Source organism: Carassius gibelio, chromosome A11 (genome assembly GCF_023724105.1).
Source record: "Carassius gibelio isolate Cgi1373 ecotype wild population from Czech Republic chromosome A11, carGib1.2-hapl.c, whole genome shotgun sequence".
Taxonomy (NCBI): Eukaryota; Metazoa; Chordata; class Actinopteri; order Cypriniformes; family Cyprinidae; genus Carassius; species Carassius gibelio.
Window position 1 is genome coordinate 6,808,527 of NC_068381.1, and position 16,541 is coordinate 6,825,067.

Genomic DNA, 16,541 nt, shown 5'->3' on the forward strand with positions numbered 1-16,541 from the left:
AAAGAGCTATTATTTCTGTAAAAAGATATAAGCTCATCGTCTGTGAATTAAAAGCTGTCTCACTTGCTTTCATTACCATGACAAAACCTGAGTCTCAATGCCCTGTGACCTGCTGCATGGCACTATTAATGTTTGAAAATAAGAGGATTATTAACTAAATGAAAAAGATGAGAATGGATGAACTAGGATTTGTGTGTAAAGAATATTCTATTATCAAACATAGTCGAAAGTTTAATAAAAGCCTTTTATAATTCAGTGTCAATGGTAAAATGTAGATCTGGATTACATGGACAACAGCCCTGCATACAAATCTTTACACACACACACACACACACACAATGCACAATGATCTTGGTTTACAATCTTAAAAGTAAAAGTTCTAAAGGGATTTTTCGCAGCAGTGCCATAAAAGAACCATCATTTGGTTCACCAAAAAAATTCCATTCTATGAGGTTCTTTGTGGAATTGAGTGGTTCCATGAATGTTAAAGTTTCTTTGTTAAACCATATAGGTAAATATCATTTATTTTTAAAACACTGTACACTGTAAAAATGTTAGTAAAAATCTGAACCATAATTAGTTAATTAGGCTAATTAACTGTGAAACAAATGTATTTATTTTTGTATGTACATTTTCAATTACAAGTAAAGTCAGCATTAACTTTTACTGTAACTACACTCTCAATAAAAATACATTATCAGTTTTGATGGTTCCTTTTACTTTTAACTTCACTTTGAACATCCATGAAACCTTTTCATAGCATAAAATAGATTATTTATAGTGGATGAAGATTCTTAGATTGTTTAAATATTCTTCACACTAAGAAAAAAAAGGTTATTTTAAGAACTGTTCACTGGAGGGCTCTTTGGAGAACCCCAAATATTTCTTCTATGGCATTGCAGCAAACCTTTATTTTTACGAGGTACATGATACCTGGAACATCCCTGCTTTATTGTGAATGTTAGTAAACCAGAGCTGCCAGTTTACTTTTTTCCCCAACAAATAATAATAAAAAAAAAAATAAGAAGAAGGAAGATGCATAAGAGAGAGAAAGAAAGCCATTGAGAGAGTTAAAGAAAAAAGAGAGAAACCATATGTGATGTTTCTGTCAAGTGTTTCTGTTGAGTTTACCCTTCTGTCTTTCACATTTATGAGACAATTATAAGTCCCTGTCAGGTCATGAGGAAAGATGCTTGATCACATTTTCCAGCAGCAGTTTTGTTATTACATTAATAATAGTTTGAAAGTTTTATCATAATTCAGAATTTCACTGTGCTTTTCTTTGTCTTTTTCCTGTTAAAAGCACTGATGTTCAAACACAGGAAACAGCTGTTGGTTTCATCAGAATGAAAAGAGCCTGAAATGCTGCATCAAACAGTGCATTTTCACTTAAGAGTGTGCAGACATGTTTTTCTGACCTGCGTTTCTGGTGCATTGTGCCAAGCATTCTATTGCTATTCCACAACGTGATTGAACCCTTTTTTTTGGCAAAAAGCAATATAGTTCACCGTGGGTTTTCTGAGCTGGTTTCAGTTGCAGCACGCTCTTACAAAGTACCCCCCTGGCAACTAATGTCTTAAGAACTCCGGAGCTCTTACTGCAGTAATCATCTGTCATAATTAACTTCATTGTTTGAGTTCTGATTTCTAATCCGGGAAATAGTAATGAGTTTTAAAACCTTTGGCAACTGAGAAAAGGATGGAGAGAGATACAGGATAAAAGATAGAGAGAGAAAAGTGATTAACACCCAGTCTAGGGATTCCACAAAGTCAAACTGCACAGACCATTTTTTTTGTGAAACAATCTTGAGTTTCCAGTCTCCACTGCATAATCATGTAAACATCAAGTAATATGACTTATCTACATGCAAACATAAAACCACTCAAACTGTTTTCTGGATAAATAATGCATATTCCGTTAGGTACTTTTACACATCTGGTAGAACATTTGGCATAATTAAGATGTTTTTGAAAGAAGTCTCTGAGGAGACTGCATTTATTTAACCAAAGTTAAAGTAAAAACAGTAATATTGTGAAATATTACAATCTATATGGTTTTCTATCTTGATATATTTTAAATAGTGATAACAAACCTGAATTTTCATCAGCCATATTCAGTCTTCAGTGTCACATGATCCTTACTCAGTTATTAATGGGTCTCAATTCTTAAAAAAATGTTTCTTATTGTTATCCATGTTGAAATAAGTTTTTTGTTTAAAATTGTTGTGATTTTTGTCAGGACAGTTTGATGAATAGGAAAACAGAATTTAAAAAAAGTTATTTCGTAACATTAGATGCATATAAAATATAATTATTAGTAACTTTATAAATGTACTGTCACTTTTGATCAATTTAATGCATATTTGCTGAATAAAACATTTTTACAAACTTTTGATAATAATAAGAAATGTTTCTTGAGCAGCAAATCAGCATACAAGGAACAGGGTTAGCAAATTAGATATAAGCCAAATTAAAATATTTAAATAATCATGTGACACTGAAGACTGGACAGCTTTACATCACAGATTATGTAATATTATACAGTACTGACCAAAAGTTTGGACATACCTTCTCATTCAAAGAGTTTTCCTTATTTTCATGACTATGAAAATTGTAGTCACACTGAAGGCATCAAGGAGAGTGATGGGGTGCTGCGCTAGATGACCTGGCCTCCACAGTCACCGGACTTGAACCCAATCGAGATGGTTTAGGGGTGAGCTGGACCGCAGACAGAAGGCAAAAGGGCCAACAAGTGCTAAGCATCTCTCGGGGAACTCCTTCAAGACTGTTGAAGACCATTTCAGGTGACTACCTCTTGAATCTCATCAAGAGAATGCCAAGAGTGTGCAAAGCAGTAATCAAAGCAAAAGGTGGCTACTTTGAAGAACCTAGAGTTTGACATATTTTCAGTTGTTTCACTCTTTTTTGTTATGTATATAATTCCATTTATAATTCCACGTGTTAATTAATAGTTCTGATGCCTTCGTGTATCTACAATTTTCATAGTCATGAAAATAAAGAAAACTCTTTGAATGAGAAGGTGTGTCCAAACTTTTGGTCTGTAGATCATATATATATATATATATATATATATATATATATATATATATAAAAAAATATTTTATTTAAAATGTTATTAAAATACATACATTTTGAGCAAAATCTTACAAACATTTGACCTGTACTGCTGATGGAAGATTGTGTAGGCTATATGAGATAATGTGGAGTTTATTTTTGCATTAGGATTTGTGAAATAGGCTACATTTCACATTAATGCATGTTTGCATGTTTCTGCGTAGGTCAGCAAAAAGTTCCCCAAGCGTTTTTAAAAGGAAGCTCTACTTCATTTTATGTCAGATCACTCATTCAGATGATGACCTGTGCTGACGGCACCTTTATGTGACCACTGAAAATTGATTGAAGTGAAAAGTACCAGGAATGTGTGCAGTGATATAACATTTTATAAAGGTTGGTTTCATGCTTCACCACTCTTCAGCATGTACCAGCTGTGTATACACATCCTATTCAGAGAGGGAGAGAGAAAGCGTGTGGAACAGAGAGAGCAGATAGCAGCATTTTTAAGCCTGTCTGCACAGAGATAGGTATTTCATAGACTTCTGTCAGACTGGCTATTTCAAAAACACATAATTATCAACAAAAGCACAAAAGCTTGGGAAGACATTGGTTTAATTAGGAGGAATGTGTTGCCAAACTCCAAATACACACAGCTTAAGAGAGAGAGAGAGAGAGAGAGAGAGAGTTGTTAGAAGTTAATCAACATTAGCCTTAATGATAAGGCCTCAGAGAAAATGTTGCAGACACACAGCGCGACACAAAACCACATTGTTTGTCTTGGGTTTCCAAGAAATTATCCTTATTTCGCTTTAGAAACAGAAGACGAAGAAAAAAAAAACACGCCATCGTCTCTCTGTTCCTCTTCTCCTACTGCCTGTCAGAAGAAAGGACAGAAAGGAGGGGAGCGCGAGACGGCGAATCGGTCAGCAGACACGCTTTTCGCGCGCTTCCAGCAGCTCGCGCTGTGCAGATAACGCGGGAATGTCAACGGTTTGACAGGCTTCCGACGGGTTACTCTCTTTCATCTCTGCCGTTGACAGCGCGGTTTAAAGCTCTGTTTGTACTTCTATCTAAATTTGTGTTTTTAGAATGTTTTCGTGGGCTCGTGAGGGAGGAAGAGAGTGAAAAGCTGTTCTACGGCACAAGCGTCCCTGTGATCTGAGATGAAAACACACAAGGCTAATTATTGGATTCAAGGGTTTAAACAGTTTGCCATCAAACAATAGGCACATATTTTATTCAGTGCTATTTTCTTCAGTTTGTTAGTTAGTCTCCTTCACTACACTAATTAATAATATGTGTTGAAAAAAAAGTATATACTTGCGTAGTGTAGTCCAGTGGTTCACAACCAGGGGGCCGGGACCCACTAGAGGGCTTCAGTATGCTTTCAAGGCATAACAAGATGATTTAAAATAATTAAATGGAAATGGAAATTGATGAAATCTTAAAAAGTCATGTACAATTTTATAACAAATCGATCATCGTATTTTTTATTTTATTTTTTTAATCTTTTATTTTATTGGGCAGAAATTGCTATGTGTGAGGTGGGGGGTGTACCCTGTAATCATTGCAAATCATTCAGCAGTAAAAGATAAACCCTTCAAAACATTCAGTTAAACTTCTTGAATAACGGAATTTGGTTATTTTAAATATTTATAAATGTTTTAATTATTAAAGCAATATATGTTTATTAATGTTATTACAAATGAGTGTAATCATGTTTTAATAACATTACATTCGTATTTATGAAGGTGATAATGAAATTAATTCTGTAACAGATTTAATATTAATATTTAATATGAACCATTTCATTGAAATAGTTACTTATAGTAAATCCGTTTAAATCAAAGTGTAGCCTACTGTATATGACATTTCCAACTATTGAATGTAATAATCATTTAAACCTTATATAAAGTAATGCTGTTGATTAATGTTATTATATAAATTCATGTCATCTGTTTTCTTTATTTTATTATTTTATTTTCAGACCACTATAAACTCGTTCATACGTCATGGAGAAAACAAAAGTAGAAAGGTCTTGGGAGGAAATTGCGTCCTTGAGTGTTTGTGGATTGTTTTTTCTTTGAAGGTCATTGGCCATCAGTGATTTAAGTAATCACTGCACTAATCTTTACACTAAGGTTTAATATATGCTAAGAGCAACACTAATTGACAATGTCACAAACAATGTCTTATTTGACTGCTGTGAAAATATTTAAATTGGGTGTTTTCCTTATTGAGCCTGAGCCAAATAAACATTCAAACATCATCCAATATCTGTTCAGACAGAGAAAGAAAGTTTAACCTAGCCTGAACTGTACCACTCAATACTACAATTATTCATTCCCTACAATATTTTAGCAATATCAGACCAGAGAGGACATCAAAACATAATCTGAGCAATTATTAGAGGTATGGATTGCATGAAATAAATGCGAGCAACACTACAGTGTTTGACAAGAGCAGCCTTAGGACTGCCCCAGAAGAGTATTTTGTTCTCCTTCTTCACTCTTTTTCAAAAGCCACCTTTTTCTGACCTCAGTTTTAATCAGTACTTACTGACCCTGTCACCTGGTCATAATCTCCAGTGTATTGGATTTAGCAAGGGTCTATATTAAGATTCAGGCCCTTGGCGAAGCTAGAAGTTTTTTAATTTTCCTGTGACATTAAGACACCGCGGCTGTAGGGCATACTCCGTTGCACATGAAACCCTGCAAGAGGAATGGGAAAAGCAAGGTGTCTCTGTGAATAGAGCAGAACTGCTAGCAGAGGGGTGCAAAAACACCAGGCTGGCGAGATTCCTTGCAATATTCCATGAAATCTGAAATTTCATGAAAAGAATAATGACACTTAAACCATTTGCAAGCAGACACGCAAAACACACACTCCCATTTATGAATTCAATCTAATATTATCTCAAGCAACACTCAAGATCTTGTCCTCAATCTCTCTTCAATCATATGAGATTGTGCCGCTTTAATTTTCAGTGGGGAGAAATGCATGAGTGGTACTCTAGAATACAAAGTTCATATCTACTAATCATTTAATTATGATCGGTAAATCTAATGAAGCGAAAAGATTAATTAAGTGGCATTTCCTTGATGCTCTGATTGATTTAGAATTACGTCTTTCCACAAGAAGCTCAATAATAATTAATAAATTATTTGAATAAATTAAAAAGACACTGGCAGTTCGATGAATAAGACTGTAGTCAAACAGAAATACGTCACCTTTCAAAAGTAGTCCTGATTATTTTCATATCTAGATATATACACTGAAAACAAAATTGATGTAGAAACAATTTCTGCTCAGAAATTCCTTGTAAATTTTACAAATAATTACAAAGAAACAGCAGTTATCAGATTTGATTAACTTTCTAACTAATTTTACAATTTTAATACTATTTATTTTGTAAAAAGTCCTTCAATAATCTTTGATGTATTTATTTATCTATTTTGTTATTTTTTTATGTGTATCTAAATTTTTTTTTTTTTTATAAATAAATAAAAATTATAAATATAAATGTATAAATATAAATTAAATATTATAAATATAAATGTAATTTATGTGTATCTAGATCTATCTATTAGCTATTAGCTGTCTAATAACTATTGAAAGAAGATTCTATAAAGTGATCACAAAAGTTAGCATGTCTTTGTTGGTTTGTGGTTGAACTGAAAATATATTTAAAAGCAACAGTCCATGTAACTGGCTTTGAAAATATCTCTCCCACAGCCCAGGCATCTTTATCTCTCCAGATGGACTTGCACTCCAAGGTGCTTTTTATTCGCAAAGGAATTTTGCATGATGTCTTGAAAACAGCAGCAACAACAGGCTTCGTATCAGCGCGATCAAAAGAGAATAAATGGTGCTGTCAATGTCCACGTAGAGGAAAATGGGCTGTTTGAATGACTTCTATACTGTCATGAGACCCAATGGTTGAAGAACAAAGGACGAGTATTGTCATTTACATTCATTTTGCAGATGATTTTATCCAAAGTGACTTACAAATGAGGACCACTGCAAGTAGTCAACACCAGCAAACATTAGTGAAGTCAAGAGATAACACGATGTGAAATGATTCTTATGCAGAAGGGTCAGGATCCTATAGAAACATATTTTCTTTGTGAGATAAAATCATTATAATCAAACAAACTGCGATAGAGGGATTAAACAAAAGATGTTTATACACTAACCCTCAACTGGTTCCATGTCTATGCGACACCACCACAGATGTGTTAACAGATGCATTCATCACCATTTTTTCAGGATGTGCAGAAGGAGGATGTAGATGCGATTAGCCTCCTGGCTGAGGAGCCCTGGTAGTGCTTGGGAATGGTCGTCATGGATAAGAGCAGAGGGGTGACAGTGATGTATGGCTCCTGGAGCTCAGCAGTATTTGCCTGCTGATTACCTTATAGCAACTTGAATATGGAAACTCTGCTGAATCTGTTAGTTGATGCTTTAGAGTGAGAAGCATAGATGTTTTATACATAACTGAATAATGTTTACAGGTGAAACCTGTCAAAAGAAATTAGAAATATATTTAGCTTAAAAAAGACCAGCAAGACTGTTCTCATCACAATAAGACCAAAATATTGTTTAATATGTAAAATATTCAAATGGCATTTATCATATTTATTATTGTTGTATTGCATATGCTATTAAACAGTGAGTTTGCATATATAAGAATACAGCTGTTATTTATGCTATTAAGAATCCTGTTGGAAATATGCTTAATTGTCATTAAAATAATGTTACAATCCAAAAAAGAAAAAAAAAATCCTAAAAGAAGAAAAGTCTATTTTTTAAGATTCACCCTTGCAGTTCAATCTAGAGATATGCATTCACCAAAAATTAAACATGATGACACTTTATAAATGTTTTTCCGACACCGTTCTGAATCATAAACTGTGCAATGCCATAAAAATTATCCAGTATGACACGTGAAATGAGGTTCAGAGTAAAACTCAAGCGTTTCACCCCTTCAAGCCCATCCCGCTTTGGCCGGAATAAAGATGAGCTGAGTCTTCGGTCTCGGCACATTTGCTCTGTAGTATTAAAAGAGAACATCTTTACCACCAAACATTGCCCTGAGCAAGTCTATTGACTCTCATCTCCAAGAAGAAATGGATCAAATGAAATATTAGATGGCCAACGGTTCCCTGGAGCCAGCGGTGGTTGAGGTCCCGCATTATACAGAGCGGATTGTGGTGCCATGCTGAATTGTCTCTGGGTTGGGGGGATGATGAGGTGTTTTGCCAGGGCAGGCCTCAGGTGCCAAATGTGGTGTTGAGAGAAAGCAGGAGAGTAATTCTCCCCGCTGGAGCGAGCTCTCACAGTTTAAACACCCCGGGCACTCGGCCATCTCCGTCTCACATAATAGCATCTACACTGCTGTTTCTACTCACATGCACTTCTTCTGCAGTTTAGCGAGCAGGAGAAAGATGGCATGAAAGAGAGGAAAAATACGGACTGAGAGACAGAGTGAGAGAATGACAGATAGAAAGAAATAAAACGAGAAAGAGGGAGAGAGATAAGACTGTGAAAGTGGGTCAAGGACTCAGTTCAGCCATAATTACAGAAATCCCAACACCACAAGCTGGAAGATCAATCCGGCATGGGATTTAGGAACCTATTGTCTCTCTCTCTTTTCTTTCTCCCCCTCTCTTTCCTTGTGAATGAATCTGTTTTTGCAGGATTTTTCAACCCCGCCTTTTGCCATCAAGCCCTTTAATTAAGATTAGGCTAGAGCCTCACTTCAAACTCCCAGCAGCAGAATTGAATTTTAAGATGAATCAACCACATTTTACTCCAAAAAAATAAAATAAAAATAAACAAATAAAGTAAATGAAAAAAAATAGGATATTATTTCAATGACATTTTCCCCTACTATTGTCATGACTGTAATGTGTTTAATATAGCCATTTTATTACACCATTTATTTTCAGTGGTGATTCTCATTAGACTCTCATTACGGAAACAGACAATGATCTTTTTGGTCCTCGAATCTGATTGGCTGAGAAGCAAGCAATATTCTACTGATAACAGAGCTTCAACCGTTTCACCGTTTGTATCACTGCGCTTGCAGTATTTCTCAAAGGAAGTTTCCACAATTCCACTATCATTTTATAAATTATACTATTTTTGTTTCAAATATGCAGCTTTTTGACCCTTTCGTGAGCATTGTTGGGCATGTTACTTAAAAAAGGAATTACACAAATAGTAACTAAATTGCATTATTATAAAAGTAACTAATTACCAGGGAAATTGACTTAAAAAAAAAAAAAGTCAAATATTTCAAATAACTTGGATGGCCCCAAAATTAAATATGTTAAATGAATGAAATGGACACTAAACAGAATAAATAAATGTTCTAAAACATCGTACACTAATCTACACTATTTTAATGTTGCTGTGAGACAATGTGAGATACACCTATCAAATTCAATATATTATAGTATATATTATTATCATGAGAAGAACAATAAAACACAATAGATGGGTTAGGACCTTTAAAATGTATTGCACAGACCACAACTGACCAACAGATAAATCTAATAATCAATTTTAAATATACATACACTTTTTGTAGTGCAATGTAAAATTATAAATGTGTCACACAACTTTTACATTGCCCTGGTTTAACCGCAGATTGTGGGTTTCCACAACAGATACGTTTGTCTGAAGAGCTTTATCACACATCTATTCTCACTGCTGTGTGTGTGCACTTGGATGGGTTAACATACTTGGCAAATGTCTTGAAAAAAAAAAAAACATGCCCATGGCAGTCTCTCATGTTTTATGATCCAGGATTAACACCCCATTTCGAATATATTTCTTTGGAGACCTAAAAGGAATGAGGGTATAGGCTACTGTGACTGAATGTGATGCCACAGGTCAGGCTACTGCTGCCGTGTCTAATGGATTCTCATGCATTGCCCTGACATTTACATTGGCAGGAATTATTGACAAAAAGGAGGTGCACCAATAAATTTTATACGTGAAACACTTCACGTGGCATCGAGTGCTGCATCTGAGTTCCCTCTGTTGCCTAGGGCTGTGATACTGCAGAAAGTCCATTAATAAGGAGCAGCAGACAGCTTCATCATGTCCTCTGGTCTGAAGTTTAACCAAAAAAACAATATGAGAAATATGAAAATTATGAATATGAAATATGAAGAAAAAAAATAGATATTTTCTACAAATAAATAACTTATTTTGTTGAACATATGTTGTAAATAGTTTTTGTTTTGTTGTGCACATAACCACAGTGATGTACAGATTTATTGGTACAGAAACAGACAAAAAGGGATTCATGAAATAAATGAATTTGCACAACAGGGTAGATTTTTTCTCTCTCCAGTTGCTTAAAACAACATCAAATATAAATATTAGATGAAAAACTTAAAAAAACGAATACCGCATAAGAACACTTTAATTACTTGACATTAAAAAAATAAACATTAACTGAAATAAAATAACATAATATTATGTAAAACCTGAATTTATTTTATTTTAAGTAGTTGTCAAGGCATCATTGCTCATCTTTGTAAGTTTAATTAATTACTTAGTTTATTTTAGTTATTTGCCTAAATATCTAAAATTTAAAATACCCCAGACTAAAATAAAACTTTCAAAAAAATCCACAAAATGACCAAACATTTAAAATGAATGTGAAAACAGAATATATAAAAAACTCTAATTTAATATAATCTACAAAAACTATAATAGCATAAATGACACTAAAATTGAAATGTAAAATATTACTATTATATTATATGAATAATACTATACTATCATCTGCTACAATAACTGCACTTTGGTACTGAAACAGTATTTTTGGTAAAAGCAGTATCATAGCACAATTTCAAATATATAAAGATTTAACGGGGATATGATTACAGTACAAGTCAAAATATACTCTCATCTCCAGATAAATCTAATCAGCACAGGTAGAGCTACTGCAAAACAAAACGAGAGATTCTGCACCATCACGTTGCATACGTCAGACATCAAGAGATTGAACACTTCTGCCTATGGACAGCACACAACAGCTGCACTGCAACCTGTCGGCATTTGTGTAAAGCACCCAGTGAATCTCATCTCTCAAAAGCGGAGGCCAGGGACAATGTCCCTGAGAAAGACCGACTGCACATAACTCTGGCCTGATCGGACAGGCCATTCTCTGTATGTGATTGATAATACCTGTCTAGTGCGAGGTGAAAAACAATGGTGTTTGGCAGCCACCTGATTCGAATGGATTGCAGAAAATGAAATTGATGTGGCTCTGTGGAGACGGGTTGCTTGAACTGCCTCTATCGGGACTGTCATCAATACCATTATTGATCCCAAGGGGAAAATGTTGGCCTGTGCACTCCGCCAGACTAACTGATTAAAATTACCACAAGAGAACGAATGCGAGATTTGATTGGAGGAGAAAACACGGCAGTTTTACAGCAATCTGTCATCAAGATAAGAGGTTTCTTATTCATGCTTCATGAGTCACACTGCTACACAAAGAAATGTGATGATGTACTTCCTCTTTGTCCACTACAAAAAAAAAAAAAAAAAAAAATATGATATATATATATATACACTTTTTTTTTTTTTTTTTGCTGGAATTGTGTTTAAATAAGCCCATCAATCGCTTGGAGAAAAGCCCAAACAGTCAAACTTCAGTCAAATGGTAGTGTACTTGTCTTTTCAAGTTGCAAACAAATCGAGTCAGTAAGTTAAATTAGAGATCCAGATCAGTCCAATCTGTAAATGATTTAATCTGGTACTGGGTAGGTCACTGATCCGCTTCTTGAGTCAGTTTAATTTTTAAATAAATAATCTTGACCCGTTTTGTGCAGTTGATTCATTGTTTCATTATTTTATAAGATCTGAGTCAAAATAATGATTTGTTCTCTCATCCGGTTGTTAAGTCAAGCCATCATAGAAGTGTGAGCTAAAGGAAAACGCCACCGTTTTTCTATATTCATTTATGTTCTTCCCTCAATTTAGATGAGTTGATACGTACCGATGTACATAATGATTCACGAATGATTCAGGATGATGCAAACTTACCTGAGCCTTCTCTTTGGGATTCCCAGCTGCGTTCTACTTTGTCAAGTGGATTAAGGATGGACCCTCAGACCCTCGATTTTGACCAAGGGAGTGAGTCTGCTTCATTTATACACTTCACATACCACAGTAAAACACAACTGTGACGTCAATGCAGACTGCAATTAATGCAAACAACTATGATATATATATATATATATATATATATATATATATATATATATATATATATATATATACACACACATATATACATATATATATATATATATATATATATATATATATATATATATATATATATATATATATATATATATATATATATATATATATATATATATATAATAAATCAACTCCATACCAGTTTTGTGAACTGAAACAGCTGAAACAGCCTAACTCAAAAGAACAAATCATTTACAGATATGTTATCGTTGTTTCTCTCAGGAGCTCTATTTCTTTGAGAGGGGTATGGTTAATGTCAAGAACTTTTGAGGGACTTAAATTAAGGTCTGTTTTTCACATAAAGCTATCAAGTGACTTTTAAAAACTTAAACTTAAACAATTCAGCTTTTGTGTGACATTGAAGAAAGCGAGCAATGCAACAACATGAAGGTTAGGTAAACAATGACAGAATTTTCATTTTTTTGTAAACTCCTTCAACTAAGTCGGCTTGCTTGACAAGCTAGAGTTTTAAAGTAGCTTTCTTAACACTGGTTGTCATTTTTATAACAGACTTCTTTACCCTTGGGGACTCAGTATTTTAAATAGTGTTGCAAGTCGCAGACTTAATTTCCCATGCACAATTACACTTTCTCTTCAGAGTCTTCAGCCGGGGGCTGAGAAGCTGGAAAAAGCTTTTAATGAAAGAGAAAAGGGAGTAATGAAGAGACGGGAGTTATCTCCACCAACACTCTTCTTCTTCTTCTTCTTCACTCTGCAGCTCTTTTATCTCTCTCATTACTGGCCTTCCACTAAGTGTTTGTGTTTTATAATGGTTTACTAATATTTGGAAGGTGAGCTGCCCTCTAGAAAGTGCCTGGCGAAGCTTATTGTTGCTGAGGCAGATTTTTTTCATTGTAGCTCTGTGGCTTCTTGCAACACAGCAACACTGACTTACTGAATAGCGTGAGGTTGGGGCGGGGCTATCTGTTTCACTGGCAAATGACTGGGGTTATTTTATAAAATGTTTTAAAAACCTTAACATAGTAAGAATAATTCACCCACAAATGATAATTCTATCATTTACTCTTTCTATATGTCATTCCTAATTGATATGGCTCTTCTGTGGAACCCCAAAACACAAATGTGTTACATCATGTATGGGAGGGGAAAGGTGTAGCATTACAGCAGAATATGCTGCCCATCATAAATAAAATTTTATCTTTAAGGTGTGTTAAAGAATGAAAAAAATACAGGTTTAGAATGATTAGAGGATGAGTAATTTATGACAAAATGTGCAATTTGGGGGGGGGGGGGTGAACTAATTTAGGTGCAAATTCTGGGCAATCTCAGTTGCTTTCAGTAAACTGGGACGGTGATGGTTAAAAAGGTGGTTGATTTGGGCAGTGTCTGTTCTCATGGAGTGAAGCTGATCTCGGGGTGCAGTGATGTATGTGTTTGTTGTTCTTCGGGGACGTGAGGAGAATCCCACTGGGCTGGAACCATATTAGAACCTCAGCACTCAAGCTTATCTCTTCTGATAAGGCACACAGAGACACAAGCGAGAACGAGAGCTCTCTAATGCACTTCTTCACTGATAGAGGAGCAAAAAGGAGGGGAGGGGAGAAGATGGTAAGAGTGTGGAGGAATGAGGAGATGAGAGGTCTTCTGTATGACCGAGCACTAAATTAAATTCGTAAACTGTGTCTAAAACAACCACATATCTGCAAGAAAGGCCTCAGAACGTCTGATTTGGCGTTCCAAAAACGGACATGTAAAATTAATGTCGTCCTTCAACAGTAACCAGATTGTGAGAGACAAAATACATTTTGATGCAAAAAGACTGCTGCTGTGGGCCGCCCATTTGCCTATAATGGGTAATTTGATCATCTTTTGCTGAATTTAGCTAGACAGAAAATAATTCAAGGTCCAAATAACCTATACTATTTTCCTTTGAGAGTAATAAAAAGACATTTACCTCCTTTCGAAAAACAAATAATCCAATTTTGAAATCAGGGCTGCTGGATAACCCTATCAGTGACCTGTTCCAAAGTGAGTCGTATAGAAAACTCACTCAAACACTTCACACTCGATCAACAACTTTCCAAATCAGTCACATTTGCTGATTTCATTTTCTGTCATGCATTTATGCCCACGACTGAGTATTTAACAGCATGCAAAGATTTCAAGGATCTTTTTTTCCCTTGGCTCGGTGGTTCACCCTCCAGAGGCACTCTTAAAGGAGTAGTTTACGGCATGTCAGACTAATCTGAATGGCTATGAACAAGCACAAATGAGATTAAGAATGAGAAATTATTGTAGGCTATGCAACATTCATTGTATGGAAGCAACTCGAACATTCTTCTAAACTTCTTATTCTTTTGGTTCCATGGAAATCACACGGGTTTGAATTATTATTATGCCTGTATTAATATAATTCTGCAACATTTTTTAAAATTAATTAAAAGGTAAATTTCTCTTTCTCTCTCTTTTTTTTATTTATTTAACTTTGCTTATAGAGCATTATATCAGCACACCAGAATCAAGCAAAAACCACACAGTTGGAGTTTCTATAATTGTATCCTAGTGCCACCTACTGGCTCTTGAACCTACATGCAGCGCTGTAGCACCTGCGTTCCCCTCATTTGATGTCATCTGTTGTAACTAATGCACATTCTAATTACAATTCATGAGAGGAACATGACAATCTGTGCTTGGCCCATTATAGACGTTGGCTCAGTGTACTGATACTGATCAGAAATGACAGCAGCACCGTTCCAGATCCGCAAAGACAAAGAAATCTCAAAGAGCACAACCAGAGATTGAAACACGGCATGTTAAAGTTCTACCGCATGAAACCCGCTTATCTAAATATAAGACTCCTCTCTGAGATTTTTAGATTTATTTATAAACCACTCGAAGACACAGATAGAAAATATTCACAGCATACACATTACAAAAGAACATGTCACAACCTTTCCAAGGATAACGAAGCGTTTTAATATATGATCAAGGTGAATAAATTCAAAAGAATTGTTTAACACCTAAAGGATTCAAATAGGGCTTTATAGGTTTTAAAACATAAATGAATAAATATGGTACTTAAGATGGCACTAATGTAGTGCATCAGAAACCATCCCTTTTTAGGGATCATTAAAGGCATAGTTCACCAAAAATAACAGTTCTGCTATCATCATCTCTGTCTCATGTAACTTCAAAATTATATGACTCACTTTCTTCTGCAGAACATAAAAGATCTTTAATTAAATGTTTTTAAGGATGCTCTTTTTCATGCATTAACACTGAATGTGGACAAAGGCTTTAAAGCTTCAAAAAGGATGCATAGGCATCATAAAAGTGATTCAATTAAAAAGAGTGGCTGGGATGTTCTTTAAAAAAAAATTGTGTTTCACAGAAGATAGAAGTCATATAGATTTGGAATGAGAGGGGGGGGGACGAAAAAATTTATTTATGAGTAAATGATACCTTTAACATAGAGAACTATTTCCTCATAATGGACATTAAACAAGACCCTTGCACCCTGATACACAAACACACACGCAAACAGACACACACACACACACACACACACTCATGCTATGGTACTGTAGACATGATGCCACATTCTGTCTCGGCTGTGTGAGAACTTTCTCAAGTTCTCCAGTAGTTTTAGCCTCGCAGTTTAAACATCAGTCATCCAGTCAACATCATCTCTGGTCTGGCTCAGCTCGTGTGCTGCTGTGAATGTTCATGGTCCATGTTTTGTGGTCTGAAGGATGCCAGATGTCTGTTTTAAGCATGTTTCAGCCTTGCATACTCAAAGTGGGCTCACATATCCACGTCCCCATCATACGCCAGAGCCACTGCCTTCTGTGGACTGCTGCTGGAACTGTCCTCTTGGTTTTTACTGAAATGCAAAATGTGCATATGCAAGCATGCAACAATGTCTAAATACATTTAAATTCAAAACAACCACTTAAAATACGATTTGAGTCAAACTTTGTTGCAGTATAAACTATCACCACTAGAGTGCAGAACATACATTGTCAAATTTCGGTTGCATTTTATTTTACAGTATGTGTACTTAATGGAATATAGTGTACTTACAGTGTATTTATTAAGAAAGTTCTGGTAATACAAGGTAACTACATGGGATAGGTTCAGGGTTAGTACCTAGTTATTACATAGTTATCGTAAAGTGCCAGTTATTTATTCAAGAGATAATGTTCAGTCAGG

At 35.1% G+C, this 16,541-nt stretch overlaps 1 protein-coding gene across 1 annotated transcript in view; it reads right to left on the minus strand.

Moving 5' to 3' along the window:
* Positions 1-15,196: 15,196 nt before the first annotated feature.
* LOC128022184 (thrombospondin type-1 domain-containing protein 7B-like) overlaps positions 15,197-16,541 on the minus strand; it is a 48,362-nt gene continuing 47,017 nt past the window's right edge. Inside the window, exon 28 of the mRNA XM_052609491.1 lies at positions 15,197-16,212. Within this exon, the coding sequence (XP_052465451.1) occupies positions 16,134-16,212 (79 nt within the window). The 3' untranslated portion in view covers positions 15,197-16,133. The remainder of the gene's footprint in view (positions 16,213-16,541) is intronic.